We start from the raw sequence: 19,458 nt of genomic DNA, 5'->3' as shown, positions 1-19,458 counted from the left end.
AGCTCTCTATGACCAATACTAGGAAAATAAACCTGGATTTTTGTCCAAAGTTTTTATGTATATATTGGCTTGTTTATATAGTAGCTCACAATAATTAGGCTCTGTTATGATATGGGGGCATTTTGCTAGCATTGTTTGGGTCCAGTTGTCCCCTTAGAGGGAAATATCACTGCAAATCAGTTATTCTGAATTATCACGTTTATCTTATGATGAAACATTTCTGGGTGCATGGTGGCTTAGTGGTTAGCACGTCCACCTCACATCCCCAGGGTTGGGGGTTCGATTCCCGCCTGTGTGTGCAGAGTTTGCATATTCTCCCTGTGCTGCAGGGGTTTCCTCCAGGTACTCTGGTTTCCTCCCCCAGTCCAAAGATATGCATGGTAGGCTGATTGGCATGTCGGTAGTGTATGAATGGGTATGTGATTGTGCCACGTGATGGATTGGCACCCTGTCTGGTGTGTACCCCACCTTATGCCCGATGCTCCCTGGGATATGGTCCAGGTACCCTGCGACCCTGAAGAATAAGCGGCATAGAAAATGGATGGATGGATGAAACATTTCTTTCTTGATGGGAGTGGTCTCTTTCCAGAGGACAATGCCCCTAACGTCATGGGCTCACTGAATGTTTTGATGAGTATGAAAATGATGGTAATAGATGTAATAGTAGATTTCAAACTTTTTGAACATAGTTGGGAAATTTCTGTGTTAGACAGTGCTCTCTACCATTGAAGCAATATCCATTGAAAGAATGGTGTTTTATTGGACAAGCAAGCTTTAGGTGTTACATCAAATTTGGACTGAGAGAAATGTGGACGCTACAGCTGATTTGGTGTGCTGGGACATTACATTAACAGCACGCCACGTTGTCAATCTGAATGACTAAAAGTTGTCTTATTCAGCCAAACATAGAAGGCATTCCCAGACAGTGACAGACTACTGTACGTCTGTACTGTTGTGATGTGTTATAGTAACTTGACACATCTATTCTGGCCTTTGCTAATTAAACACCAGACAGTCCTGATGCACAGCTGAAGCAAATAAAAAGCCATTTACATCTGTGAGACACCAAACTTTCTTCAGATAAACATAAAGATTGAAGAAACAAACATTTGCCACATATAAATTTTACATATCCTCACAGTGAACCATCAGATGATCTCATATAATGATGGAAATGTGAAAATTTAAAAAATGCTAATGTCAGATTAATTATAATCTGATTTATAATACTATAAAACTTCAGTGCACACAACTGTAATTATTTGTGGTTGGAACTCATTATTAAAAATACCTCCGCTACAACCGACTGCTTCAAAAAAAAGAGGCTCAGGCTTGTGTCAATAGAGCTGACATTTGGTTTGGTTTAATCGCTTCTTTAATATGGAAACTTCCAATGTGAGAAGGAAACGGGTATGAAAAGACATTTGGGGAAGGGAGGGGTTAAAGACTTGCCAAGGAGAAGACATTAAGGAGTGAGCGCTGGGGAATTGAGCAGAGACAGAGATGAGGATCGTTGAAATGAAGCGAAATGTTACAGATCATAAGGGAAATTAGACAAGCTTTAATAACCGTTACATCAAAAAAATATATATATAATATATATATATATATATATATATATATATATATATATATATATATATATATATATATATAAAATTAGTGCCAAAGTGATATCTGAATCGAACTGACAGCTGTTAAAAAGAGGGCTGCTAAAATATCATGTCAGAAACTTTCTTCCAGTGTACAGAAGGACAAAAACTTTTTGACATAGTGAGGCTCATCTTAAGGAACTACAAATGATGGCATCAGTATCACAATGGCATCTTTTTTTATGTTGTGTTTTCTATTTTAGAAGTCCATTTTTTTTTAAAAAAGTATAAGGACAGCATAATAGCATTATTCAGCTTTACATTAAGAACAAGGGAAACGGCACCTGATCCTCCCAAAATCAAGTGCCAAGCAGTGTGACTAACCATGCAGACCCGTGAGCCTGCTCAAATGTCAAACAAGGCTTTAGCAGATCACACAGCAAGCCTGGCCTGTGGCCAGTCACAAAGTCAAGCTGCTAAGTTAAGCACTTACCAATTAAAATGTAATCTTACTCCCCTTCCATCTCTCATGTTGTCATCTGTGCATATCAAACACAAATTAAGCCCCTGACCCCTTTTAGATTTATCCTTGCAGATGCGAGAGAATGGCTCAATGACGGCTCGAGTCAGTGGCAGTGCTATGCATTGTGTGTGTGTGTGTGTGTGTGTGTGTGTGTGTGTGTGTGTGTACAGGTAATCCTTCAGGACTCAAAAGCCGCTATTTTCCCGCTGAAGGATGGATTCTAACTATAACTGTTCTACCCAAGACCTCAGGATGTGAGCATTTAGACAATGCTGTTTCATGATTGAATTAAAAACACTTTGAAGATGCAACATGACCAAAATGGCTTTTCATAAATACAAACTAGATGTCATCTTAAGTTTGAAAGAAGTGATACCATGTACCACAATATACTTTCTCTTTTAGTGTTCCATTTATATTTTCTCTTTTACTGATCCATTAATCAAATCAAACTTCTATCCTGCAAAGAGTACATCACACACACACACATATACATACATATATATACACATACATATACACACATATTATATATATATATATATATATATATATATATATATATATATATATATATATTATATATATATACACACACACACACACACACACATACATGCACACACACACACACAGTAACTAAATAACTTAGTTGAAATGTACCCTTACGCCACCCCAAAGAGGAAGACGATTCATTTAGTTCTAACGGTCATGAGATCCATGCTAATCTACACATAAATGGCAAAAAACTGGAATACAACACTTTACACTACTAGATCCTGGTCAGCACTTCCAGGAATTACAATTCACTAGAGCTTTAACATCCAATTCAATTGCATAACTGCTTTAAAATTGGCCACACCTCAGAGAGGAAAATGCTAGTTTATTTGGATGGAGGCTGGGAGGTTAATGTCATTACGGGAAACCTGTAGTGTAGTGACAGGCCTGGATGGTGCCAGCTCCAACAGTCTGTGAGCGACGCTCCATTATCTAGGCATGTCAGGATCGCAGATCCTCAGCACTTCAGGCCTATTCGTCAGTGAAATAGCTCAGACAGGGACCCTCTGAGACACCCAGCCCCCTAATGTTTGGAAAATGAGTTTAGCCGCTAAGGCCGAATCAACAGCAGCATATAAATAATACCCCTATTAAGACTGCCACCCCTGCCTGCTAAAAGAGAAATGGGTTTGTAATTGCCATGGTGTTAACAGTGCATGTTGTGCTTGTAGAGCCCCCCAGAGCAGTCTTTGATTTAGCAGTCAGAGAAATGGAGACAAATGACAATGCAAAAGATAATTGAAATTATGACCATTCACAGTTTTTCTTTCAGCTAGGCTTAATCAATTTAAGCACATAAACATGTTAAGGAACATATCTGTTTTCTTGATGACATTGTTTAGTTGGAATGCTAGCTGTGTGATTGTTCAACTTTATCTACTGTGGCATCAAGCTACTGCAGACAAATGCAGGTGATTTTGCTTGCATTTTCAGCCAAGATATGAAAGCTACCTTCACAGGTATATCCCATAGTGCATTTAAAAGACTGAATCTTTTACAAATTATGACTTAAGTGATTTAATCATCAATTTACTCAAATGACATTTAAACTGTACATTAATGGTTGACCTTAAGGGATTTTTTGCCCTTCCACTCCTCACAATGCTGCTGCTTTTTCTCCTCCTTTCTCCTACTCAACACCAAGAGGAGGATAATTGATCAATCACACTAATTGAACAGTCTGGCCAGCCAGCGCACAGAAGCAGATGTGCCAATTTGCATTCATTAAGACAGACTGGGGGTCTTAATCACTATGCCCGCTGTGATTGACAGCACAAACAATTCTGTTTCTTTTTCTCTAAACATAAAGCCCATAGCATGCCTTCACTTACTTTGCTATCAGTCTAATGATGCACACTGACATGTGAAGGGGTTTGTATCAAGCCTCTGTCTTTTACAAGACTGCATAAGTACATTTCATAACTCGTAAGTAAAGCAGAAGCAATGACCTAACTCCTGTGGCATTTCTACCACAAATAAAGCATGGGTATTCTGCACAGTAGTGAAGTCACTGAAAAAGTCCCCCGTGACATCATGGCATCAGCTACACCCCTCTCCCCATGCCTCCACCTTCCCCTGAGGCTACAGTGATGAAGGAAAGTCCTTTATCAGAAATATCTCCCAGGCCCAGACATTCAACTCAACCCCATTTCCTTCCTTTCCTCGCCCTCACTCCCAGACACTCGGTCTTTTTTCTTTAATCCAACATTCACAGCTTTGCACACTCTGCCAGCTCATTGTCAATGGGACTTTATGGACTCCGATGGCTGTATAATGAATATGTATGCTATCGAAATTCAGTTGTGCTGTTGTTTAGAAGCTTTGTATGCCAGTATAAATGTTCAGCTTCACAATCTCAAGCACAGGGACCAAGGGACATTGAATTTTTTTTGGTCTCATGCTTTATGGAAAGACAATGGTGCAATTCATGTGGAACAGAAGTGGAAACTCACAAAAAGGAGAAAATGGATAGCTGGCATTTTAAAATGGTCAAGATTTACATATCATGCAAATTTTATTTTAACCATTAAACATCCTCAGAAGCATGCCCTTAAAGGACAGACAGTTGATTCTTTTTCAATGACTCACAACTCCATAAAATCCATTATAAGAATGCTAACCATACTTGCCCTCACTCCAGATAGTCCCTCATTCTGTACAGAAGATGAGTATATCTGTTTCATATAGCATTATATCTTATTACAATCCCAATTCTGAAAAAGTTGGGACAGTATGGAAAATGCTAATAAAAAACAAAGAGGAGTGATTTGTAAATGTACTCTGACTTGTATTTACACAAAAAACATATTTATTTGATGTTTTACCTTATCAACTGCATAGTTTTTTGAAGGTAAATGTTTATTTTGAAATTGATGCATGCAACAAGTTCCAAAAAGATGGGATAGGGGCAATTTAAGACTAATAGCGATATGACAAGTTAAAATAAGAAGGTGATGTGAAACAGGTGAGGCAATCGTCTAATCGCAGTATAAAATGAGCCTCCAAAAAAGGCCTAGTCCTTCAAGAGCAAGGATGGGTCGATGCTCGCCAAACTGCCAAAAAGATGCATCAGCGAATAATCCAACACTTTGAGAACAACATTTGCCAAAGCCAAATCGGTAGGATTTTGGGCATTTCACCTTCTACAGTGCACAATATAATTAAAAGATTCAAGGAATCCGGTCAAATCTCAGTGCGTAAAGAGCAAGGCCGAAAACCACTTCTGAACGCGCGTGATCTCCGATCCCTCAGACGTCACTGTCTTAAAAACAGTCATGAGTCTGTAAGGGATATGCTGACATGGGCTCAGGAATACTTTGGAAAACCTTTGTCAGTCAACACCATTCGCTGCTGCATCCACAGATGCAAGTTAAGGCTTTACTATGCAAAGCAGAAGCCATACATCAACACTGTCCAGAAGCGCTGCTGACTTCTCTGGGCTCGGTCTTATCTGAGATGGACAGTAGCACAGTGGAATTGTGTTTTGTGGTCAGATGAGTCAACATTTCAAATAGTTTTTGGACTAAACAGCCTTCGGCCAAAGAGGAAAAGGACCATCCAAGCTGTTATCGGCGTCGGGTCCAAAAGCCAGCCTCTGTCATGGTATGGGGGTGTGTCAGTGCCCATGGCATGGGTAACTTGCACATCTGTGAGGGCATCATTAATGCAGAAAGATATGTACACATTTTGGAGCAACATATGCTGCCATCCAGAGCAGGACAACGCCAAACCACGTTCTGCTCAGATTACAAGTGCATGGTTGCGTAAGCAGGGTGCGGGTGCTAGCCTGGCCTGTCTGCAGTCCTGACCTGTCTCCAACTGAGAATGTGTGGCGCATTATGAAGCGCAAAATAAGGCAATGAAGGCCCTGTACAGTTGTGTAACTAAAGAAATGCATAATGGATGAATGGAGGGAAAACTCCGCATGCTAAACTTAACCAACTGGTGTCTTCAAGGGCCCAAACGCTTAATAATGTGTTTTCAATATAGTACAGGGTGAAATTAATTTTCAAATGACTCTTTTTGTTTGTTTTTTGCATTCTCCATACTGTCCCAAATTTTTCAGAATTGGGGTTGTATATTGTGCCACAGCTATCTTAAATTATTGATTATGATCGTTTGGAAGGCATTGATTAATTTTATATAAAAGATAAGCTCACGCAGAAGTTCCAGATGCAATACAAATTACAGGTTAAAATTAATGAGTGTTCTAATATGGTATCGCTTCTATAGTAACAACTAACACAGGGAACACACTCCAACGTCTGTTTGTTTGTTTTTTAAAGTTTGTAATCATTGATACACAGAAGGAATCTCAAGTGTCAGCACTCTGTAACAGAACTAAACCAGTTCCTTTAAGTTTTCTGACGTGGGAAAGTCTTCAGGACAGTCATTTATTATTTATATGTCAAAATCTCTTAGCAACAAATACAATTCCACCTTTGAATATTTGTGTCAGTCAGGAAATAAAGAAACATTTGTTTCTTAAAACCACAAGTTAAAATGTCAGCCTTACATGGCCTTCAAAAAGCAGACACTATATTTGCCTCTGATTTGTTTAAATATTCCAATGAACAGGAGATACTGAACACTAGCCAGACTCAGTCTAAACATCAATCAATGAATGAAGATCAATCATTTTGTTAAATTATCATTAATCAAGGATTTTTTTAAAAAAAGATGTCATTTATACGCACATATGCTATATATGCATGTGAAGTTGCAAGGAATCTTCCATGTACTGTGAATCTGTGTTTGGACTGAGAGAGGAAGCCCCTAGAGCGACTTAGTGAAGATTTCATTACTTCAAGTCATAGACCAAGAAGAGTAAGGATGATTGAATTATTTTAATTACCTGCAGCAGCTTTTTCATTTGCAGTGCAAATAAAATTGAATTTGAAACACACAGGAACAAGAACAGGAACTCCAGGGGTCTTACTACAGTGTGGAAATTGCAGACATGCTGACTGATTCGGTATTGCACTGCTTATATTTATTGTATGAATTTCCCATATCATGTTCATCATAAATTATTATAAATAATGTGCAAGTTCATATGTCTACAGACTATTTAGTAAGCACAGATATGATTCTTTTGATGAGAAATAGTATCAACTGAGTAAAAGCTAACAATACTGTCACTAGCATCTCTGTATTTTTAAGCAGAACAGGTAAATCAGGTAAATGCTTGAGACATGATTTTGTCATTACTTTCCAACTGTATTCCCACAGATCCTTTCTGCTGCTCTCCTGGCTAGTAGTCCCTGGTCAAGTAGACATTCTACGAGCATTTACATAATCATAGCAAGCATAGCAAAACAGTAAAACTGTCCCACCCTTATTCTGACAAATACCTTTTGCTGGATGTTCGTCTCAACTTGTTCTTATCGGTTAGTAAATCACTTTCACTTTGTATTACTTCTTTATTTTCAGCCTTGAAGGATGTGCTGTTATGGTATGCTTTCAGTGTGTGTGTGTGTGTGTGTCTATATCTTAGTTTGTACACTGTGTATGAAGGATACGTTGCAGCCAAGCAACATCCACTGCATGTTCAATTCAAACTCAGCTTTTCACAATTGCACAAGTCATATTAGCATATATTTCCTGTGTTAAGTCAATTGGGGTATATATTTTCATAAGAGGTCATTTCAAAATAAAAGCTAAGAGAGATTTTATTTATTTGTTTGTTTTATCAGACTTTCAGTGGGTCAAAGTTTACATACACTTTATTAGTATTTGGTAGCATTGACTTTAAATTGTTTAACTTGAATCAAATGCATGGGGTAGCCTTCCACCAGCTTCTCACAATGCTTTGCCAGACATTTTGCCTGTTACTCCTGACAGAACTGGTGGAACTCCGTCAGGTTTGTGGGCCTCCTTGCTCAGACATGCTTTTTCAGTTCAGTCCACACATTTTCACTGAGATTCAGGTCAGAGCTGCTTGGTCATGGCTACTCCAAAACTTTCACTTTGGAAAGTATGGAGGTATGCTCAGGATCATTGTCCTGCTGGAAGTTTTAACTTTCTGTCTGGAGCTTTTTCTTCAGTATTTCTTAGCTCCTTTTAGTTCCTTCCTCACGATGCAATCTATTTTCTGAAGTGCACCTTTTCCAGCAAAATACGATGCTGCCACCCCCATGCTTCACAGTTTGGATGGTATTCTTTGGATTAAAGGCCTTGCCCTTTTTCTACCATTCATTATGGCCACACAGTTTTTTCTGACCAGAGAACACTCATCCAAAAGGTTTGTGATCACCTGCAAACTTTACTCTGGCTTTTTATGCCAGTCTGGAGTAGGGGCGTCTTCTGTTCACAACAGCCTTTAAGATGTAGGACTCTCATTTTAGATTTTCCCATTTTATCAATAGGATTTCCCCATTGTATCAAGGGCAAAAAGGCACTGGCTCTTAAGGTAGGCCCTTAAATAAAGCCACAGGTAGGATTCCATTAAAACTACAACTCCTAATTATGATCACTGTCCAATCAGAAGCTTCTAAAAGTCATTACATCAATTTATGGAATCTTCCAGACTATTTTAAGAGACAGGCAATGTGGTGCATGTAAACATCTGACCCACTGGATTTCCGATATAGTGAACTAAAGCTGAACTAAATCTGTCTCTAATCCATTGTTTTACAATTATGTGTAAATGCCCTAATTGGTTTGCAAATAAATAAATAAACAAATAAATTTTAAAAAAAGACCCATACAGTCACATGAAATGTGTGGAGTTGTGAAAAACTAAGATATGTTTATGTGTTTATTTCAATATGTTTCACCTAGGTATATGTAAACTTTTGGGCACAACTGTACAGAGAGTTTGTCATCAACCAAGTGAAATGGGTTGTGGGATTGTTTAATGCACTAAAAACACTAAGCGACTAAAATGATTTGTATTTGTCTAACTCTAAATCCTATTAAATTCAGCCTTATGTAATTGCTCATCTATTTTGAATAAAAACTATTCAGTTTTGGAGTGCAAGGTTTTTTTGGGGTTTTTTTTGGCTGGAATTTTAGAAGTGTGCTAGAAACAATTTCTGAACCGCCACTGTTCCATACTCTATAGTCAGTAAGGAAGGTGAAAGCAAGGACAGTGTGTGCTAGTGGAGACCTGATATGCTAGAACACCTGTGGTCCTTAAAGACCCCACACACTCCCAGAATGAGAGCTTTAACCTTGGAGGAAACGCTCCATCAACCCTGCACTCCTATTCAGTAAATAAAAGGGATTGCTTCAGACCAGGAACCTTTGAAAAGGGAGACACAGATGGGATCGTGGCCACTTTTAATCAGACAGAGAAGTGGACAGGATCCACAAAGGGAGATTTTACGCAACGCTTCACCTGTCGCCTGGGGTGTTATTGAAGCTGAACTGCTGCTTGCTGGCCACACACACACACACCCCCACCAGAGTCACAGATATGCATACACAAGCATAGACATGGACTCTCACCCCTTTACCCCCAATTTCAGCCATCGTTCCTCAAGATCCGAGTCTATGGCGCTGGTCCCAACAGACAAAGTCCATCGCCCTGTACTTGGTTATCAAATTGCGCCACAGGCAAACATCCATCTGTGGAAAGTGTGGCATCTGTTCTAACATGCTACAAGGCCAATCCTTTATCTACAGATGGTGCTGGTGAGGAGGAATGTGACCTTTGATTTGGCTTCTCACATGGAACGAGCACCAATCCTGCCCAATGGAAAAAGCTGGGAAAGGCAAGTGTGACAAACAGTCTCCCTATCAGTGGTGTTTATGAGTTTAATGCGATTCTTTAATTTAGATAAGTGTAAGCGCCTTCATGTAAAGCACGTTACACCGAAAGAGATTGGACGGAGCGAGGCAGAGAGCGGAGGGATGAGAGTGAAAGGAGAATTCATCCATTAAATACTTGTTCTGAGCCTTTTATGTCCATTAGGATGAGCTGAGTGCATATCCAGAGCAAATAGCATAGCTGCACATCACTGTTACTCTCTACTGGAACATAATTTTCACAGACAGTCAGACTTACACGATCACTTTTGTTTTCCCTCTTTTTATTTAATTTAGGATAAACCCTTCCTCGGCCTCGAAGCCTTACATAATATAATGTTTAAGAAGAAAGGATGCACTTAAACATTTAGTAATAATTAAAATTGCTATCCTCTGACCAAACCAATGCAGGGTGCAACCGTTATCTGGCTCTGTAACACAGCTCATGATGAGCAGTGGTACAGAAATGGCATGCTGACAACAGGCCTGGATTACCTTATGACCATGTTTTTTGGCATTGCATTCACATGGTGTTGATAAGAAAACAGAGACCAGGCTTCAGGTGTTTTTTTTTTTGTTTTTTGTTTTTTTTAGTAAGATGGAAGGGCCGAGGGGGAATCGGTGTGGCTCGGCACTGAGCAAGGACAAGAACTGCTTTGTTGGACATTTTCATGCACAGAGCCAGGCTCCCTCAGCACTGACATGGGAAAAACAGCACCTCACCACCCAGCCTGTACTCTTCTACACTTGACTGCTATGTGTGTGTCTTAGATGCCACTTGCAGGACAGAACTGTCACTCCATCAGCTGCTGCAGACATCTACCTACAGCCTTAACACTTCTGAGCAGTGGGGCACTCAAATGAAGTGTAACCAGACTGTCCACCATAGCTCATTTGTCTACTTCAAGAAACACCTGAGCATGGTTCTGTAGCATCTTCCTCAAAAAGGAAGACGAGAAATGGCAAAGCTGTTAGGGGTGGTGGTTATATAAGAGGAAAAGTGTGCCTATTCATTTTTAACTGATGTGAGGGCTTGCACTTTGCAAAAAGCAGGGTCGGGCAAGCATAAAACCAAGGCTGGCCATTCTTTTGCAGTTCTGACAAGCAAGTAATGCACTAGCAGTGGCATCAGCATGAATAAAAAATAAATAATGCTACACAGCTGACTCCTTTTATACCATTATAGCCCTTAGTGAATCACATTTATTTAGTAGACAGCAAGATGACTCCAGGGTCCCTAGTTCCATCCTGAGCTTCAGTTACTGTCCATGTTGAGCTTTGGATGCTTCTTCCATGTTCTCTGATTTCCTCCTATCTCCCAAAAAGACACTGTAGGTTGACTGGCTATGTTAAATTACCGTCAGGCGTGAATGAGTGTGCAAATGTGTGCACGCATGTTGCCCTGCCAGCCAAACCAGGATGTATTCCCACCTTCTACCCAGTGTTTCCAGGACTTTATTGTCTCATGTACAAAATATGATTTTTATTTCTTCACATATCCAAAATTGTTAGAAAGCTAGCGTTACAATACAGGGTCATGCGCTCCTGGAACAGTTGAGTGTGAAAGGCTCAAGGTCACAACAGTGTCCTTAGCAATTATGGGATTCAAACTCTCAACCTTTCTACATTAGGGTATTGTGCTGGTGTTCGGATTTTCCCAAAGTCAAGGTCAAGGCTTGGGTTGACCTGGTGGCTCAACCATTAAGGCTCTGAGGTTCTGATCAGAAAGTTGGGGGTTCAAGCCCCAGCACCACCAAGCTGCCACTGTTGGGCCTTTGAGTAAGGCCCTTAACCGTCTCTGCTCCAGGGGCACCGTATCATGGCTGACCCTGCGCTCTGACCCCAACTTCCTAACAAGCTGGAATATACGAAGAAAAGGATTTCACTGTGCTGTAATGTATATGTGACAAATAAAGGCTTCTTCTTCTTTTCATTCAAAGGTTTGTAAAACAAGCAAGCTCCTTTCTCTTATAATTACTGCTACTGCACCAGCATGATGGCTTTTCATTTAATAAAAATAACAATAGCTACAGAGGAGGGCATTTTTAAAAGGAGCAAGAACAATCTACAACACATGTGGTGTGAAATGCCTATACGAATTTTTAAAAAAAAAAAGAGCTATGAATTATCCCTACAATCTTATACAACTAAGAACTTTACACTGTTTATCTGGTATTAAAGTTAGTAGAGCTGTTTTATGGTCCATGCGTTTTATTCATTTACTCAGAGTGAAGCTGAGCTGAACTTATCAGACCTTGCAGATATCCTGAAAACCTATCAGAACAAGGATGAGACGGAAACAGTTACCAAGCATCCCAACGTCTTTCTGTGCCTAACAATGCTGTGTGAGCTCCTCGTGTCTTTTAGAAACTTATTTTCCAACATCAGCTATAACAGTTACGTTACATTAAATAATGATGTGCCCAAAATCAACTTTCAACTTATAATCCACTGCCATAATTATAAAAAAAATCAATAAATATAACTCAAAGATTTATTTATTTATTAAAAATAATAATAATAAATTTACATAAAAAGCAAACCAATTTCTAATTGTAAAGCTGACATTGGTGATGCAGTACTTCAATAGTTGGTAGTGTTTTACAGTTCATGTATATCAGACTAAGGAAACAAATGTTTAGTCAGCCTGAGAATAGCAGATGAACCACATCCTCACACATTTTTCCATGTGTACTCCTCTGAACTTGCTATAAGCCAGATATAAAGCAGCTAATGAAAACCCACTCACCTCCACAATGTCAGAGTTTGTCCTGCTCTCATGAGGCTCGTTGTACTCTGTATATTTGAGCAGGACTTTATCCATGTCCGTGCTGGCATACTGAAAGAGCTTGTTGGAGCTGTTGAAGATGATCAGGGCGATTTCGCAGTCACACAGGACACTGAGCTCATAAGCCTTCTTCATCAAGCCAAACTTCCTCTTGGTGAAGGTGACCTGAGAGACAGGAGGGAATAAAACAATGCAGCATGTAAGGTGAAATTATAACATCAAGGACAGTTTTGAAATGCCACTTTTAGATTAATGGATTGTTCTAAAAGGACAAATGTCCAACAATCCTCCAATGACAAAAATGTCACTTTCTGAATGAGACTTCATAATATTTTTCAGTACTATTATGTCACCTGGAATCTGTCTCTCTTATCAATCAGTATATATGGCTAAGAGTGTATGCTAATGGTTTGTTAGGCTTTGCTCACCACTAGGAAGCACTTCACTATTTAAAACTATAGCTACTAAAACTATTATTTTGGGAACTAGACATGAATACTTTCGGACACATGGTGGAAATGACCAAATTACCAAATCTGCTTTAGATATTGTAAGATAAGATAAAAACTTTATTGGTCCCACACTAGGGAAATTCCCTCGTTACAGCAGCTTAATTATACAAAAAACAGATAAGAACGAACACACATTAAATAGGAATAGAATTGGGAAAAAAAGTCTTATATATTATATTATATTATATTATATTATATTATATATATATATATATATATATATATATATATATATATATATATATATATAAATATAAAAGTATAGAAAAATAAGAATAATAGTAGTAAAAATAATAATAACGGTAATATGTACACTATGAACACCTCAATGCTTGTGAGGATGAATACAAATATGAATATGTACAGATGAGTAGCACCATGTTTATATACAGAAAAGTGATTAAAGGATTACTGCACAGTTAACAGTAGGGAGAGTACCACAAACCGTCTATAGGCTGTGTGGTCTGAAACGTGAAACGATGTCTGTCTGTTTTAAAATATGTGATAAAGGACTGGGACGGGGATAGGTTTAGGGACACGCTGATATTCTACAATGCAAAAAAAAAAAATTTAACAAGTGGAAATTCTTGAATAAAGCCAAATTTATCTAGTATGCCATATTATAAACGAAATATAAGATTATTAAACCTATTCCAAGACATTGTTTTTTACTAATTTCAAGCTTTAAAATATCTACTAAAAGTCTGATAGTGTATGGATTATGTTCTAAACGTCAACAACCATAAACATATTATTTGAAATTAGATGATAGGCTGGTTGATGACATCTACCTGACAGGTTTTTAAACAGTCTGTAGATGGTTTGTTCACTGGAGTGCATATACTGTGGCTTATCCAGATTAAGAAGTGCTGTCTTAGCATTTAATTTAAGTCCAGTCTCATTCTCTTTTGGCCATCGGACAGCAGATCGACCATGCTTATGTCACTGTGGGTCAAAAAGCACAGCTGCATGCATGGCTCCAAGCCTGCACAATCAGGGACATCACTCTTCCAATGCTCTTGCTCACAGCCCTGTTCTGTAACTGCTGGAACTGTAACGAGTGCACTACTACAGCTCATGCATCAATTCTGTAGTAACCCAAGCCATACCCAGATGACCTATTCTCAGGCTTCAGGCTCTATGAGCTTTGCTATGCTGCTTACCTTTACCAGCAGGATATACAGCAGAAAGCCAGCGAGATCATTCAACCATCATCTGTCATTCAAAAGGATGTCAATTTACAAAAGAAAAAGTTGAAAGGCTTATGAGTAAAAGCTTAGTTCCAGGGCATATTCTACTTTAACATCCAGTGTATGAAAGAAGTGAACTGCAGATTTGCATATGTGATATTGAAGTGACAGAAAGACAGCATGCAGAAGTGTGGTAATCTGCTCTCACACAGAACAGGTTGGCAGGGCACATGGCAAAATATCCATGCATGGCAAAGCTGTGGCTTAGAAAAGCAGTTCCTTAGGCAAAAAAGGAGTCATAGGGAGTGTGTATGTGTGTACATTTACTTCCGCCAATTTCTTTGACCTACTAAGCAGAGCTAAGTAGATGAGCTGGCTTTGTTCAATTTTAATTGGTCACAGCTTGTGGCAACCCTTTCAATGCAGTATAATCCAACGAGCTAAAGCGCGTCTGTGAAAGCACACGGCACGTGGGTCAGTACCAATGGAGTAGGAGTAATGTCACATGTTGCAAATTGCAGGTGATTACAGTGCTCAATGTCCTCCAAACAACACCAATCCTCTCTCATTACTCTGTATTCAAGTGATGGGAATTTAAAGTGATTCACCAGACATATACAAAAACACAACAAGATGGCAATCAAAATCACACAAGGTTTAATATTACAGTTAGTAACTCTGTTAGTAACTCGACATTTTTTGTTGAATTGTTCCACGGCACATTTAGACAGGAATGATTATACATTAATATGGATGTGATGCTCATATGGTTTAAATTAGTACAGATATCAATAGCCATTATAAAGTAAAGCTGACATTTTCCATTTCAGGCTCATAGTCATTGTCTCGGTCCAAATCCAATGTAATAGTGCACAGAACTAAACTAAGAGCTTAATTATTCCAGCATCTAGTCTAGTTAGTTATATACACACACTGCACTGCTTAAAAGACTTGCGGTGTGCTAACTGAAATCTTCAATAGATAGAGATGTTTTATACGTGTATAAAGGTTACAGATGCATTTGGACATCCTGCAAGACCCAGGAGAGGGAAAGTATAGAAACACTGGTTCTGGCTGAGCCAGTAGAGTAGGCAGTCCTTTTGTACCTGAGCAGCCCAGGATGAAGAGTAAGCTGAGAGCAGCAAGAGAGCAGCCTGCACTGCGTGCCTCTTAATCCCAAGACCCAGTAAAAGCATCTCGTTCCCAGATGTCATTAGTCTTGCTTTCTCCTCCCCCAGCAGAAAAACACATAGTTGTGGCAATGCCAATCTGTCCCACATATCACAACACAACACAAAATCTCCCTGGATCAGATCTGTGGGTGTGGGGTGTTAAAAAAAAGGCACAGCAGATAGCAACAGAGGAGCAGTGATCAAATGCATGGTAAGGTAGTGATTCTAGCACATTCATTTGAGGTTCTAGTTGAGGTTTAGATAGGTAGTTAAGTTTTAGGAACCACACTATTGATTTTTTAGTTTGATTGAGACTACAGGTATGCATTGGGACCAGGATTCTGTTGGAAACAACGAAAAAGTTGCGTGAGCTGGAAGTTTTTACTTGCATTTGGGTGCGAGCAAACAGTCAGACATGAAGCTCACAAGACAAAAGAACATGTTCAACAACATGAGGTGCATTTAAAGTTACATGCACATCTCTAGCTCAAGTGATGTATCTGATGTTAAGAAACCTCAACAGTGCTGACAGCGCTGGCATCTCTAGCTCTGGGTTTTCTCAGGAGGAATGGATTCATATGGGGGGGGGAAGAACCACACACACACACACACACACACACACACCAATAACTTCCAGTTTAGGCCATAAATCCAAATACAGATAGAGATAGAGGCTGTGTTACACCTCTACTTGGAGCCAATCTAGCAGGCAGAAGCTGGTCATGTCATTGGAAGAACAGTAAAAGCCTGCTGTGATGGACTATGCTAGAACAATGTTCTGTCCAACTGCTGCTCAGCATGGATGGGCCTGCTGAACCAGGACAGAACTTCATTTCACCTGCACAGCAGGTCACTTCAGTGCACGTGCATGCGCGCGCACACGCACACACACACACACACACACACACACACACACACACACACACACACACATACACACTAGGGCTGCACGATTATGGCAAAAATGATAATCCTGATTATTTTTTATCAATATTGAGGTCTCGATTATTTATCACGATTATTAATTGATTTTAGTGACAACATATTTTTATTGCACTTTCACATTTATTAAGTTTTCTCATGCCACAATATAACACACAAGTAGGCATGAGAAAACTTGAGCTGGACAATTATGACAGAATTTAGGAACATAGTGTGAGCCATGACCCATTAATTTACCTTCTGATAAACTAAATTTAATATTTTCAGTTAATTTTACAGACTGTATGCAAAAAAACAACTGTTAACCTGTTTACCTTGTAAACAAATACAATAAACCTCAATGTTCAGTCTTTGAAGTCTGCTCCTCTTAAATATATTTAAAGCTACACTATTAGACATTTTCCACTGTCATGGTTCTGGGCTGGAGTCAGTTCTCGAACCGCTCTGTGTATGTTGTGTATATATCTGAATAATCTCATATAGGATGTGATTGGTTTGACTGAGTAGATGAAAAGCAGTGTGAAAGTAACTGTTGCGCGGTGTAGATGCATTTGGAGTTGTAGTTTTTATCCCAATTGTATTATACGACTCCGAACAGGTCACTCGCACCGGTGCATTTCGGGGTTTTGGCACCACAAAATGACGTCATCCCTGCGCCGCTCTATGGTGATTGACTGTAAGTTTAGGAAGCGCTTGATTTGATCTGCAGCGGAGTTTTCTATGAGCGGAGGATGAACTTTAAACGTCAATATCGCAGTCGATCATGTTCATTTAATCATGGGCAGTCAAAATCGTAATCGCGATCGATATCCGATTAATTGTGCAGCCCTAACACACACACACACACACAGACACTCTCATGCGGCAGACCACACACAGGAAACATCTTCCCAAGCCAGAATATAAAGAGGAAAATAGATATATACACATGACATCAATATCAGCATGGCATATTTCAACCTAATCACTTACACAAATAATAGAAGAGTGCTTCAAACAGTTATGTAACTGCTGTTTTACAATGCCATGAGGAAATGACCCCGTCAAACTTGAACCAAGTCACAGTTTCATGACCCTAATTGCATAAGATACAGCATATATAGGCCATGGCATTGCTCCCAGACAACACCCCCATAGTCACTGGTGACTGGGAAGACAGTGGAAAATAACAGAGATGCACTGTGGTGAACAGAGAAGCACAAGAGAGAAATACACAGACACAACGTCTACATGCATACTGGTCAGATATGGTTCAGCAAACTTTTGAGGAAAGTTATGAATACTTTCAAAATATTGAGAGAATATAACTAGAGAATATAGTGCATCACCATAAATCAATTTAAATATTTTGACACTAATTAAAAAGACATAACCTGTGTCTTGTAAAAGACAGAGGCTTAGAGTATTGATGTTTCAGAGGTCCAAATGTTTTGGTCAATAGGAAGATGTATCTTGGGAACAGCTTCATCTGACATCTAAGAGATATTGAGTACTTGAAACGAAGAAGTCTAACTATGAGTCATGTACTGTACACTAAACTTCTTCCTTGTTCTTTTCTAACTTCGTGCAACCTCTGATAAGGTCACTCTGATGACCTGCAATGCCAGACATACAGTAATTATATTAGCATTTCTCATCTAATTGTATGCCAGGAATGAAAAAGCTGACCTTTTTAGAACTTTTTTTTCTTCTTCCAAGTGAGCAGCTTTTCAGTGCTAACTCAGTTCCAGCTACAAGCTCCTCTGTTTGCTCTGTCTCTGGTTCACCCAATCTATCGTCTGTTCTTCTCTCTAGTGCCACGCAGCAGGTCTACCTAGATGCCCATCTTGCTTGTGAAGAGGTTTTATGTGAATGAAAATGGATGTGTAACTAGGGGTGATAACAGAAAGACATGGAATAGTGGTAGAGAGAGATAAAAATAAACCCTCTTAGTCCAATGGAAAAGGAAATGAGGGATACATTTTGCAAGCCTTGTATGCGGTGCTTAAATGTAAGAGCACACGTGCTTGTCTGTGTATGTCTGTGCATGATTTGTGCCTTTGAAAATGACAAGGACTGGCTTGTCAGTCAGGCACTGCATCATAAACTGTCCTAAGGGACGAGAGCCAACATGTAGAACAAGCCATGGTGGGCTACAACAGTCTAGGACAATGAAGGTGCCTGATATCTTATATGGGGAAATTGTTGGAAAAGAAACAAGGGAGAGAAGGAGACGCTACATGTAAATGCTACATGTAAGGGTTACATGTCAATTCCAGTCTTCATACAGCAGATGCTGTATGAACCTAACTTTCCTCACAGAAGGATAACCTGTCCTAAGAAGCAGAAATAGGAGTCCCTCATCCCTGTCTGATCAGATCAGGCTCAAATGAATCCACGGGTCCACAGTTCATGGCTGGTTTCTGCAGTTATGGATGCCCAGAGGGCCAAACAGGCCAGCTGTGACCATGGTGGGTTGACCTTGGTTTCATAGGTCTTCTTGTCTCTGCCACTCTTAGTTGGTGTGATTGGGGTAAAAGGGATCTGGATTGCAGTTAAATTAAAAAAAAAAAATAATAATAATAATTTAATCATGCTGTACATCTGACATTTCTTTATCTTCAGAATCTCTTGTTATCTTTTAGTATTGAAAACACCACAACCTGGCTCTTTAAATAGGGTTAGTTATTATACCAATAATGTGAAAAAATACTTTCTACCTGAGCATCCTAAATAACAGCGGTACTTTAGTCTCACAAGCCTTACATATAGCTTTATGGACTAAAAAAATGACCAAGAACCTTTTACTTCCACAGAAAGAAACGATTTGACTTTGATTGACATGACAGATGACCATCCACAGACCCACATGTTTCCACAGCCCTCCAGAAAACTTATGAGAGTAGCTGCTTCAAACAAAAGCTCTTTTTTTTCAGTCCAGTGACTATATT

The 19,458-nt window shown here is 39.3% G+C and overlaps 1 protein-coding gene across 8 annotated transcripts in view; it reads right to left on the bottom strand.

Moving 5' to 3' along the window:
- mef2aa (myocyte enhancer factor 2aa) overlaps positions 1-19,458 on the bottom strand; it is a 101,748-nt gene that overhangs the window by 39,660 nt on the left and 42,630 nt on the right. For all 8 annotated transcript variants that reach the window (XM_053623194.1, XM_053623197.1, XM_053623193.1 and 5 more), the window contains exon 4: positions 12,674-12,877. In XM_053623194.1, the coding sequence (XP_053479169.1) occupies positions 12,674-12,877 (204 nt within the window). The remainder of the gene's footprint in view (positions 1-12,673; positions 12,878-19,458) is intronic.

The sequence above is a fragment of the Ictalurus furcatus genome, chromosome 4 (genome assembly GCF_023375685.1).
Source record: "Ictalurus furcatus strain D&B chromosome 4, Billie_1.0, whole genome shotgun sequence".
Classification (NCBI taxonomy): Eukaryota; Metazoa; Chordata; class Actinopteri; order Siluriformes; family Ictaluridae; genus Ictalurus; species Ictalurus furcatus.
The sequence above is the reverse complement of the archived record's forward strand: the minus strand, read 5'-3'. Positions and strand labels throughout refer to the sequence as shown.